Consider the following 11,830-nt stretch of genomic DNA (forward strand, 5'->3'; position numbering starts at 1 on the left):
CGAGGGTCACCCTTTCTTTTTCATCTTCATCTATAATTATTTATAACGTGTGTGATAAGCGAGATGAACAGACAAGCGAGTTGAACACTTTTGACGCGACGCGCCTCCTCTCTACAAAACACCAAATTCCTCAACAAACTCAAATGTCTCTTCCTTCATACGAAGCTAGGGTGAATTTGGCCCTCAGGGCTATTCAAAACGACCCAAAACTCAGTATTCGAGCTGCAGCAACAACATATCAAGTCACGGTAAATACTATACGCAACCGACGCGACGGCAAACCTGCACGACGTGATACTCCAGCCAATTCGCGTAAGCTTACGGATTTGGAAGAGAAAACGATTGTTCAGTACATCATTGAGCTATGTGCGCGCGCATTTCATCCCCGGCTTTCGTACGTAGAAGATATGGCCAATCGATTGCTACGCGAACGCGACGCGCCCTCTGTCGGTACACGCTGGGCTCACAACTTCGTCAAGCGCCAGCCAGAACTTCGGACGCGTTTTACGCGTAAATACGACTACCAGAGGGCCAAATGCGAAGATCCAAAAGTTATTCGCGAGTGGTTTGCGCTTGTGCACAACACGAAGGCCAAGTACGGTATCCTTGACGAAGATTTGTACAATTTCGACGAGACCGGCTTTATGATGGGCATTATCATCCCCGCTATGGTAGTTACTACCTCTGATGGCCGTGGTAGGGCTAAGCAAGCCCAGCCTGGTAATCGAGAGTGGGCTACAGTCATCCAAGGAGTGAATGCTCTAGCCTGGACTATCCCACCATTCATTATCTTAGCTGGGCAATATCACCTTGCTAACTGGTATCAAGAGTGCAACCTTCCGGGTACCTGGCGTATCGCAACAACCGACAATGGCTGGACTACTAATGAGAAGGGCATGGATTGGATTCGGCACTTCGATTTCCACACAGCATCTCGTACGAAGGGAATATACCGACTGTTAATTCTCGACGGCCACGATAGCCACCACTCCGAAGAATTCGAGACTTACTGCCGGGAGCACAACATCATCACACTCTGTATGCCTCCGCACTCTTCACACCTACTTCAGCCATTGGATGTTGGTTGCTTTGGGCCGTTGAAGAAGGCGTACGGCTGTCAGATTGAGCAGCTGATGCGGATGAACATCACACATATTAGCAAGCTGGAGTTTCTTTGTGGGTTTAGAGAGGCGTTTTTTGCTTCGGTTACGGAAAGGAATATCCAGGGGGGGTTTGCTGGAGCCGGCCTTGTGCCGTACGATCCAGAGAGGGTGATATCCAAGCTGGATGTGCGTATTCGGACTCCAACACCCCCAGCTACAAGCCCAACTACATCGCTACCTTGGGTCTCCCAAACGCCACAAAACCCGAGAGAGGCTGCCTCACAGTCAGCGTTCATCAAAACTCGAATTTCCAACCATCAGGGCAGCTCTCCAACACCAATGCTGACTGCTGTGGATCGATTAGCTAAAGGTACGATGGCTATGATGCACGAGGTGGCTCTTTTGCGTACAGAGGTCTCAGCACTTCGGAAGGCCAATGAGGGGCTTAGTAAGCGACGGAGAGCCAAGAAAACACGTGTTCGGCTTGGAGGATCACTTACTGTACAAGAGGCACAGGATCTACTGGATCAGAAGGCTGTGGGTGGGCAGTTGGTCCAGGAAACACGACAAAATGGTGGTGGTGCAGGGGGGTCTCGTACGAAGATTCGATGCTGTGGCGTATGCGGCAAGCCTGGCCATAATGCACGTACGTGCAAGGAGGCTGCAGAATCGTCTGATTCATCTGTTTCCGATTCAGTTATTGTTATTTCCTAGTGTTGTGGTTGTGTAATTGAGGGTAGTTGTGGTGAGGTTGTGGAAATTGTTCAACTCGCTTGTCTGTTCATCTCGCTTATCACACACGTTACCATCTAGGATTAATTTACGATTATGAATAACGCCTAGAGTAACTGCGCCTCTAATTATGTGTGCCGAGATGAATAGGTATTTAAGGAAGGAAACGATGATTGTATCCTATTATTAGCGGAAGCTGGGAACTCTTCCGCCGTGTTCCGTGCCTTTGGGGGTTGTTTATGTTAGCTCAGTTGGCCCCTGATACGGGAATGGCCTCAATTGCGCGTGTCAATTGTTGACACGGCCCCGCACGTGCATTTGGCACGAGCACCACTGTATAATTACATAATCAGCACCATAGAATAGCGTAAGGCGGGCAAGGAAGCGGTGTGTACAGGCAGTACTATTCTGCCGCCTACGTGGGGCATATCCTCGCGGCCGGGCACACAAGCTCCCTTTTCCACCTTCCAACCTTCTACATCATACAAATTATACCATCTTTGGTCACCACTGCAGCTTTCCCTATCAGCCCCATTATACGAGGGGGGGGGGTTTCTATACATCTATTTCACTTTGTGGCAACATGAGCAAGGTTGTTCCTTAATTGTCCCAATTGACTCCCGGTTGCCCTATATCTATGTCTAGGTCTAGTTACTGAAAAGGTTATGTATACCCCCAACCATCATGCTCCTGCATGTTTTCCTTCCCATCCTTCCCATCGGAATAGTTACTGAAAGGCCATACCCCAACCATCATGCTCCTTCCTACATGTTCTCCTGCATGTTCTCCTTCTCATCCTTCCCATCTTTTCTTTTCACGGCGATGTAGACTGGCTTCTGCGGCCCTTGTCAACCGGGACCGCGCTGAGGTCTCGACCGCTCCACGCGCCGTCCCAGAAGGTGAGCAGCGCCCAAAGCTTGATCAGGCTATGGAAGTAGCCCCAGCACACCTGGACCGGGAACAGCCAGATGTCCTGCGGGTGCCGCCGGAGGTAGGCAAAGACCTTAACCGCCTTCGAAAACAGGATCCAGGCGACCAGACTGCCCATGGCGAGCCGTGGGTAGGCCGCAAACCACAGCGACTGCTTTAGTAGGTATACCAGGGCCGGGTCGACAACGGCGGCAAAATTGGTCAACGAGGTCAGGAAGACGGCGTAGACGCAATAGGGCTGGCTGATGTAGACGGAGCGGTCCGTGAACAGGCTGCACGCGTTGGATCGCCACGTCGTGCGGGACCAGCGGCGGCACTGGCCGAGAAACTTTCGGTAGGGCGGGGAGGCCACGCCGACCGTCGTCTCCATGAGGGTGTGAGTTTGATGGTTGGGAAGCAACGAAATCAATTGAGATTTGGTCCAAAGTTCTGTCACGAGACCGTATTACGATAATAAGATCCCCTAGTTAGTTAGACTTGAGTTCTATTGAGAACTAGGGCTTGTACAGAAATCCACGGAACAGGCAAACCTCGCCGTGGTAGCTAGAGCTCCTTAGACAATGGTATTTGTCTCGATATTTTCTGACCGGTTTGCATTGGCACTCTGTAAGATTTAATTAGACTAGGCACCTAGGTAGTCTTGGCAACTTGAATATCCCATCCCCTTTACGTGTCTTGTGCTGGGGAGCGGACGAAGGGAGAAATTGGAGTACACATACTGCTGAACTGAAAAGGACTGCTAGGAAATAAGAATATAGTGGGGCGACTGGATTTGTTCGCTAGCAGCCAGTGAGTGACTCGACATGTCTCTTGCTGCGTGCGCTCGGCCGACAGCAGTGGGCGGGAATCTCAATTATCTGTTCACGCCGGTTTTGATGCCGCGTTATTTGCAATTGGCGGTAGGCAAAGTACAGTGCGGCGAGGGCTAAACACGAGGCGATGATGCCAAAGACCATGGCTTGGATTGTCTTAGGCTGAGGCGATGTCAATCCCGGGCCGCTGTCTGGCGGTGATTCGGCGGTGGGAGCACCGAGAGCGTGACTGGGCTCGACTGCGCTGGTAGCCGTGCCCGGGCCATGGCCACGGCCGGCGATGGCTTGGCGGGTGCCATTGGTTTTTGGTTACTGTGGGCGGGAGCCTTGAAACGCAAAAAGTCGAGTACCTTGGGAAGTGCTAGCGACCCCTAGGTATTCGTCCGTGGGTCACGTAGGTACGTTACCTACGACCATACTTGGGTGCCTAAGAGGTATTCGTATCTTGTTTGGGCTTAAACTAACTTGACATGCAATAAATTCACAGTACGGGTTGCGCTCCCTAGGTATTCTATATACCCCTACGATAGATATTCATTCTCCTTGGTCATTTCACAAACCCTTGTCGTTCTGCCTGCCCACTTAGACTCGAAAGTGCGATGGCGACGACCTTAGCATCTTTCCTAATTCGACCTAACGCTGCTGCGGCTTCAGCATGGGTGTGTGAGGAAGTGCGACCAAGAATTGATTGGACATGCAGGGTTTGACGAGCTTTCCGTCGCACGCAGCCCCATTCCCTCTGGCATCAATTGCACCAACTTGCGAGGCCTGGCCTTGGCTAGAGCCAATGAAATCGCGTCATAGATCTGACCAAAGACCGAAAAGAAGAAGTGCCGGCTCGATCTGTCGCTAAACGTCTCACCTTTCAATTACGTCGCAAGTTCATCGCGTCGTTGTCAATATTATCCAACATCCCATACCTAATTGATTCCAGCTCTCTGGCGTCTGGCCGTTCTCTGGCGTCTGGCCGTTCCTTCCTCGTCCCATCAACCCCGTTATCTGCGCCTAGTTTCTCTATAGGAATTACCAATCAATTAGGTTAGCGCACGGGCCACACCCGCCCAGCACGTGGCGCAGCACGTAACCGTCGGGCACCCTGACTGAGCGTCTTCGTGTCCCCGTAGTTCGTTAGACATTGAAGAACACGAGCAACACAACCACCCCACCCTTTCGCAACAGTTATTATAGTGACTAGTACGAATGACCTTGTCATTCCAGCACTCTCTTCCCAAATTTTAGCCACGGCTCTTCGCTGCGGTGACGCACAGAGGAATCTTGTATGTTATTACCTGATACCAGGCGATCCAATTGGCGCGTGCTTCAGTGTCGACGTATCTCTCAACTCACCGCCAAGAAACCCCGTCATCATCTATGGATACCGAATCCCAATTCTCCCGACGCAAAAAAAAGCCGCGAGGCAAGCTGGACCTGTTCAAGTGCAGCTTTTGTCGCAAGGATAAACAAAAGGTGAGCCACAGTCGATTAATTACCTTCAAGTATTCTTTTTTCGCACCCCACACCCTGTGCTCCATCTAGTTCCGAATCCCGTGGCTTTCGGGGCTGTTGGTTAACAGAAAGCGGCCAAGTGCGAACCGCAAACCCGAGTATGGCCTGAGAAGTGTCACCGCTGCGAGCACAAGGGATTCGATTGCTCTCCTAGCACACGCAAGAGAGCTACGCGCCGCGGCGTCAACCCGGCACCAGTACCGGGTGGCATTGCCATTGCGCATCCCCCGTCCCCTCCCTCCCCGGTAACTCCTATCCACCACATTGATGTGGATACGAGCGCGGATGCGGGTGCGGAAACCCAGCTTCCTGCTGCCACCTGGAATTTGACCCAACTGTGAGTAGATCCGAGTTCTGAATCGGCGTGACGCGAGTTCATGATTTAATTGAAAGTGTGCAGAGCCGACGCCGTCAGCCTCTACAAGGTTTACTCTCGCGCAGCTGCCAGGTCAGCGCTCTGGATGATCGAGCTAGAGGAGATATTCCCAGGGTTCAGTGGCAGTGAGGAACTCGAGAGCTTTAACTATTCCACCTCGCACTTTTCTCGTCGCCTCTGTGACGCCATCACCGCTCGAGTAGCCGCACTCTCGACCCGCAGTGACCTTCATGCCAAGCTCGAAAAGACCATCCTCAGAAAGTCGATCTTCGAAGTCACCGACTTGCCGGCTGGTCGTGACCGCGACTATGAAGACTGTGACAGCAAGATCGCCGCAGCCTCCAACGTCATCCTTGACATGCGTGCGGAAAATGAATTCGGTCCAGCATCACTCTTACAGGAGACACTACTCGCTTGGACAGGCCCAGGCGCGGTTTCCGAGTCACCTGGCTCGAACGAGATGGTGTATTTTGAGTTGTGTGACGCATTTCGAAAATCCGTCGCGAACCTTCCGCTGGAGCTTACAGGTTCTTTCCGTCGTCACAAATCGATGTTAATTAACCCGTTTATTTTCGACAGGATCGACTTCGTATCGCCACTGCTTCATTTGGAAAAGGGCAACTGGAATCGGCGCGATTGTCTCGGGTCTTCTGTCCTCCATGTTGTTCTAGAGCAGCTCAGTCGCCGCGACCACACCGTGGGATATTATAGCCTGGGCTCGGTAGGACGCTCAAGACTGGTCGAAGCCATCACCAATTATTACGAAGAGGCTTTCGACAATCCTGACGGAATTGGCCGATCGGCCATTCATCTAGCCACACAATACAGACTCATCGATGTCGTGACTGCCTTTTTGAGGGCCAGCTTCGATCCCAATGAGGAAACTCTTACAGGATGTACTCCACTTCACTATGCCGCTGCCATTGGAGAGGAGGTAATATGCCGGGAGTTATTAGCCTACAATGCAAATATCAACCATAGGGACATGTATTGCAGGACGCCACTCGATTACGCCGCTCGAAAAGGCCACACTGGTGTCACTCGTCTTTTTTTGGAAAACCCCAGAACTAAGGTCAACATAAAGACCTTGAGCGGAAACACAGCCTTGATGTCTGCGTTGCGATGGGGCTCGGAAGGCAGCCACCAACCGTTTCTAATTCACCCGGATGTTAACTTCAACGTCGAGAACGACATGAGTGAAACCGCTTTGCACCTGGCCGTCGACAAGATGAGTGTGGCGGTGGTTGAAGAGCTACTCCCAAAGTGCGCCAACTCCATCAACAGGCAGGACGCTCAAGGCAGGACGCCCCTCGCCATTGCCGCTGCAAGTCGGCGCGAGCAAGCATCAGACGTGTTGCGAGCTCTGCTACGGGTCAATAGCATCGATGCCAGTTTGACCGACGCAGACGGGAAGACGCCATTGCACCATGCGGCAATCGTGGGCAATATGGACACGTGCCGCCTGCTGGGCTTCCGCGTCGACAGCGGCATATTCACCATGTGTAAAGTCAAGAACCGCACCCCTTTCGACTATGCCGCACATCACGGTCACTTGCAAGTTGCTGCACTGCTTCTCGAAATACAAACTCGAGTTTCTTCCCTGAACGCAGTCCTTGCATACGGGCTTCCATCTTAGATACCCAACCCTCAACCGCTATTTATTGATTCGGATTCCATGGCTCGGGCAGGTGCGACAGTATATATTGAGTGAGCCGTTTTTCATTTATAGCTATTTAAGGCTTTTTGTGAAGGATGCTGGAATTGCTGCAGTCCTTTGTAGCTGTATATGATAGGGACATAGCTGCTTAATATGATAGGCTTGAAAGTTGGACGTACAACACGAAAGGGAAGGAGAACATAAATCGCACCACGTCCAAGGGTTGAAATCCTACCCAACTAATTTCTTGTTCGTTAATTGTGCTCACAAGCTCCCACATTTATTTTCCATCTTTTTTCGTCTTGAAGAAAAACACACAAACTTTATTCAAATCTTTCCCAGGACTTCAAAAGACAGGAAACCCGGATAAGTCGGAGACCGAATTGATTGCTCCAGTCGCTGCGCCATGGAATGTTCCGGGCCTCTACCGTATGCTAACTGGCCAAATATGCTAAAAAAAACCCCAGCCTCTGTCATCGTCATCGTGTCATGATAAGTAAGGTACGGAAAAGAAAACAGCAGCACCCATAACCATGCGCCTCCCCAATCTATGCCCCAAGAGAAAACGCCGTGAAAAGGATGATTGAAACCACGACAAGACAAAGCAATTCATAACATCAAACGAAAGATCTGAAGCCGCCGGACTGGCCGCTTCCTCGTAACCGAGCTCGCACATTGATGTGTCCGCGCTCAGGGCCGGCGTCGACTGTCTGGACGACCCACATGGATCGTCTCTTTACCTCTCGCGGGAAGGCGGGCCCTGCAATCCGATTGTGAGTTTTCCAGGATAAATAAATTTAATGAATCCATGACAATTCGATGGAAATAAAAACAAATCACGCACCATTCTGCCAGAGACTCGGTTCCGTATAAGCTTTTGGCAACGGCGTTGACATCCCTTGGCCCGGCTCCTCCGGGACGGACGGTTCGGTATAGTAGCTCTCGGGTTCGTCGGTCATGGAGAGATATGACTGCGGATTTTCCGACCACTGGTCCATGTACTGCGGCTGGAACTGAGCTGCTTCGGGCAGGTGGACTGGTATAAACGGTGGCTGAGGGTCTGAAGCCGGTGGTGGTGGTGGTGGTGGCGGTTCTTCCCAATACTGCGGGTTTTCGTCTCCTTCGTGAGCCATTTCTAGTCCTCTATGCCTTACAGAAGACCGGATCGGGCATGAAGCTGAACTAGACGCATAGCCAAGCTCTTGGTTCTGTGAAAGTCCTGTCGCATCGGCCCATGCATACGCCTCCATTTTGTTCCACCTTCTGGCGGCCGTGTCGATGATTCGCTGCTCAAGACCCGTTTCGAGCCTGATACCCAGCAGAGATCCGAGAAAAATCAGGTGGTGGGCGAGCATCTGGCACAGGTGTTCCTTCATGACCAGCCAGAGCGTGGGGCTCTGCTGGAACTCGACGCTGAGCATCTGGGGTGGAAATGTCGGCGAGTCGGTCGTGTGAGCAGACGAATAGCCCACGGCCAGCACGACGCCCAACACCATCAGAAACAGAACCTGGCACGACTCGCGGCCGCACTTGGCGAGGAACTGCGGAGTCAAGACGCGGTCAAGCTGCTTCATCAGGCGGTGGCCCGACATGTGGCTTACGGCACAGAGGTCTCGCTGCCGGATGTTCCTGTCGCCGTGCCAACCGCTGTGCACCAGTGACGTGGCGAGTAGGAAACGGCGGAACTCTGTGATGAAGCCGTCTCCGCCACCGGCCTCGTCCCGGAACTGCAGCGAGAGCAGACTGGAGCAACACAGGCCGACGATGCTGCCGTCGGGCAGGTTGAAAGCCGGATCCATGAGCCATGAAACCAGCGTCTCGTTGAAGTTTTCCGGGCTAGAGTTGAAGGTGAATTGGGCAGGCGTGGCGATCCTGGCGAGCAGGCCGCTCATCCTCGACAGAACCGTCTCGAGCTGCATGCTGACTGCGGCCCCGGCCTGAGTGGGACCAAGGAAGATGTTGACGTCGGAAAAACGCGTTCGCACGCAGTAGCAGAATGAGAGAACCTTCCTCTCGACTCCCTTGACAGCAGATCGTAGACAGGGCTGACAGGGATTTCCGCTGGAGCACTGTAGACGGGATTGTTGGCGCTCTGGAGCCGAGAGAATGGCTCGCCCGAATCGGCTTACTCACCTGGATTTTCAAGACTCGACACCTCAGACAGGCACGCCGACGTCGGACCTCGCTCACTTTCTCCTTCTCCTGGGGCGTAAGCTTGGCCTTGGTGCGCGGGTGGCGGCTAAGAGGGGTGTGCGCTTGGGCTGGGGCCGGGATTGCCCGGGACTGGAATTGGAAGCAGTGGAGAGAAAGAGCCAGCGATGGAAGGTCGGTTGGAAGGTCGATTGGGACTGGGCCGAGGGAATCCTGACCCCGTGTCGTCAGATGGGTCATGGAGCGAGGGTGAGCTTCTTATGTGTTATCGAGTGACTGCGGGGGATCGTGAAACCGACGGGCCGGGTCATGGCACCTGAGGTCCCGCTCCGGTCGCTTGCTAATTGCCTGGTAGCTAGCTGCTCAGGTGTTCCTGCTAGTAGGTTGGCTTGCTTTTGCTTGCGTGTGCGTGTGTGCGTGTGGCGCGGCGCTTTTCGGCCGTCTTGTCTATAGCGCAGCGAACCAGGTGGGCTGAAGTCCCAGAAAAGAGTCTTTTTTTGGTGGCCAGGCCTTCTTGTAATAGTCGCTAGCAGGATGAGGCTGGCTGAAAGTGGCCCAGTTTTGTGCCACCAGCAAGGCTGCGGCATGAGACAAGCAACACCGAGATGTCCACAACCGGTTAGCCCTTGTTGCACTCCTTCAGTCGCTCCCTACAGAGAGATGCGCTTAAAAACGCGCGCAACATTTGGGGCGGCGGCCCGGGGGGGCGAGGTGGAATTGGAGATTCCATTGTGGATTGGGGATTGTGGGTGGATTGTGGTGTGGGCTGAAGAAACACCATCCGATGCCGAATGCGCCATCTTGTCATGCACGCGGAATAAGATCCGACAAACTGGATATTTCGAGCTGCCGAGGCGTGTCGGGGGTCGACAATTGCCGCTCCCACCAAACCACCCGAATTGCATCATGTGCCCTGGGGATGCACGGCGCTGGCTGAGCAGAGAGAGCTGTGTGATCCATATCCATGATCTAGTCCTGGGTCCCCGATTCGGCACGCACTCCAGCTCTCCAGCTGTTCGGGCACCTCAAGTCGACCCCATAAAATCCAATTAGATACCTAGAGCGCTGATAGTGCGTGCAATTTAGTGACGGGCGGTCTGCAACGAACAAGAAAACGACAAGAAAAAGCGCTAAGGAAATCGGACATTGCTTAAATCGCCGTCCAGCCTAGATGGTCAGGGCACCAGTAGACCTATTCCAGGTAAGGTAGTCCCAGGTATGGAACTTCAGCACCTCAGCACTTCAGGGCTTGCAGGGGCCATGGGTCGTAACGGACGGGCCTCTGCAAAGCGACACCGAAAATGCATGCAGTGGGATGCAGGAGTTGGCTTGGCGTGCCCCACCCCACCACTCGCCTGCCCCCCCCCCTCGCCGTTCCCCGTGGGGCCAAGCTTGTCAAGCGAGCCAGTTAGGGCCGCGACTGCTGCTTTTGTGAGCTGAATCCTTTCACAGGCGGCACCGGGCAAGCTGAAAACCCCTGCACCGACCAACAATGACCCTTTGGGTCTCGCGTGTGCATCAGCCAACTTCCTTGACCTGTGAACCGTTGCAAATGCATCGCCCTTGATCGATTCCCGAACGCCTCCTCGCCGTCATCCTTCCTCCTCTTCTTCACTCTACGCTTTTAGCGTCCTGCTCGTGTCTAGGAACTTGCCAGTGTCTAGGCCGTATGGCCTCTCCGCAAATGCAAATTTTCGGAGAACTTTCCGCACCGCCCCTGGAGGCGTCTTGTCAAAGTCGCCAAGACACGAATCCATGGCGTGTGTGTGCCGCTGACGAGATGGGCCAGGTCCCACGTTGCATCAACCGTCAACGGCGACAAAACATGATGTTGCACCGCAGGGTGTCTAGTAAGAATGGCGCCCATCATCGGCAGACAAGTTTCATGCCTTCTATATGTGGCTACCCACCCGAGCCACCCGAGCCACCCTCCTCGTCTCCTCGTTCTTCATGTGTCAGACATTGCCTGCGAACAAGTTTCTTGGGACCAAGGTTGTCATATGACTGTACCGTATCCATATCTTGAGTAACTAATGTACCCACCACCCTGGAACCTCTCTTGGCATCATCCATGGACCCTACAATTCCACGTTCCAGCATGCCAGGATGTCTTGCCAGATTTTGACTCCAATCTCGTCGCACTGGTGCTGACTGTACGGAGGAGTGGCCCAGTTCGGGTCTGATGGTTCGTCATGTTGGCTAGCCGGATCGGATACCTTGGCTGACGGTCGGTGCTCGGCGCCAGTCGACCCACGTGGGAAATGACCGGGGGCGGAGAGCCCGTCCATTATCTCGGCCACCCGGGGTCCGGGCGAGCGAAGCTGACAGACGAAACGCTTCAAGTCGCAACATGAATAACCACAAATGTCTTCAAAAATATTTTTTATCGATTGGCCAGAGATCAATGACCAAAATGCCTCAACCTTGCAATAATGTTTTGCTGGAAAGCCGCAGAAGTCAGAAGGCCCCGAGACCCGAAGATGATACCATGACCCCCTCTTAGCATCGCTACACCCCAATCTTCTTCCAGGTAGTAATTATGGTTGTTTGCTCTCGGGGTCCC

The 11,830-nt window shown here is 53.2% G+C and overlaps 3 protein-coding genes across 3 annotated transcripts; 1 reads left to right on the forward strand and 2 right to left on the reverse strand.

Annotated features, from left to right (window-relative positions):
• Positions 1–2,321: 2,321 nt before the first annotated feature.
• B0T26DRAFT_691311 (uncharacterized protein) lies at positions 2,322–3,341 on the reverse strand. Its single transcript, XM_060441117.1, has one exon. It carries the CDS (start codon positions 3,133–3,135, stop codon positions 2,650–2,652), a length of 486 nt encoding a protein of 161 aa, XP_060304138.1. The 5' UTR covers positions 3,136–3,341; the 3' UTR covers positions 2,322–2,649.
• Positions 3,342–6,405: 3,064 nt separating this feature from the next.
• B0T26DRAFT_616771 (ankyrin repeat-containing domain protein) lies at positions 6,406–6,894 on the forward strand (the record flags this gene model as incomplete). The annotated part of the gene is made up of 1 exon (XM_060436001.1): positions 6,406–6,894. A coding segment is annotated over one exon (489 nt), but the record flags the coding sequence as incomplete, so codon positions are not given.
• Positions 6,895–7,733: 839 nt separating this feature from the next.
• B0T26DRAFT_634190 (uncharacterized protein) lies at positions 7,734–9,507 on the reverse strand (the record flags this gene model as incomplete). Its single annotated transcript, XM_060436602.1, has 3 exons — positions 7,734–7,876; positions 7,961–9,185; positions 9,250–9,507. The coding sequence occupies 3 exons, from the start codon at positions 9,505–9,507 to the stop codon at positions 7,734–7,736; spliced, it is 1,626 nt and encodes a 541-aa protein (XP_060304140.1).
• Positions 9,508–11,830: the final 2,323 nt, after the last annotated feature.

Source organism: Lasiosphaeria miniovina (genome assembly GCF_030549165.1).
Source record: "Lasiosphaeria miniovina strain SMH2392-1A chromosome Unknown B0T26scaffold_1, whole genome shotgun sequence".
NCBI lineage: Eukaryota > Fungi > Ascomycota > Sordariomycetes > Sordariales > Lasiosphaeriaceae > Lasiosphaeria > Lasiosphaeria miniovina.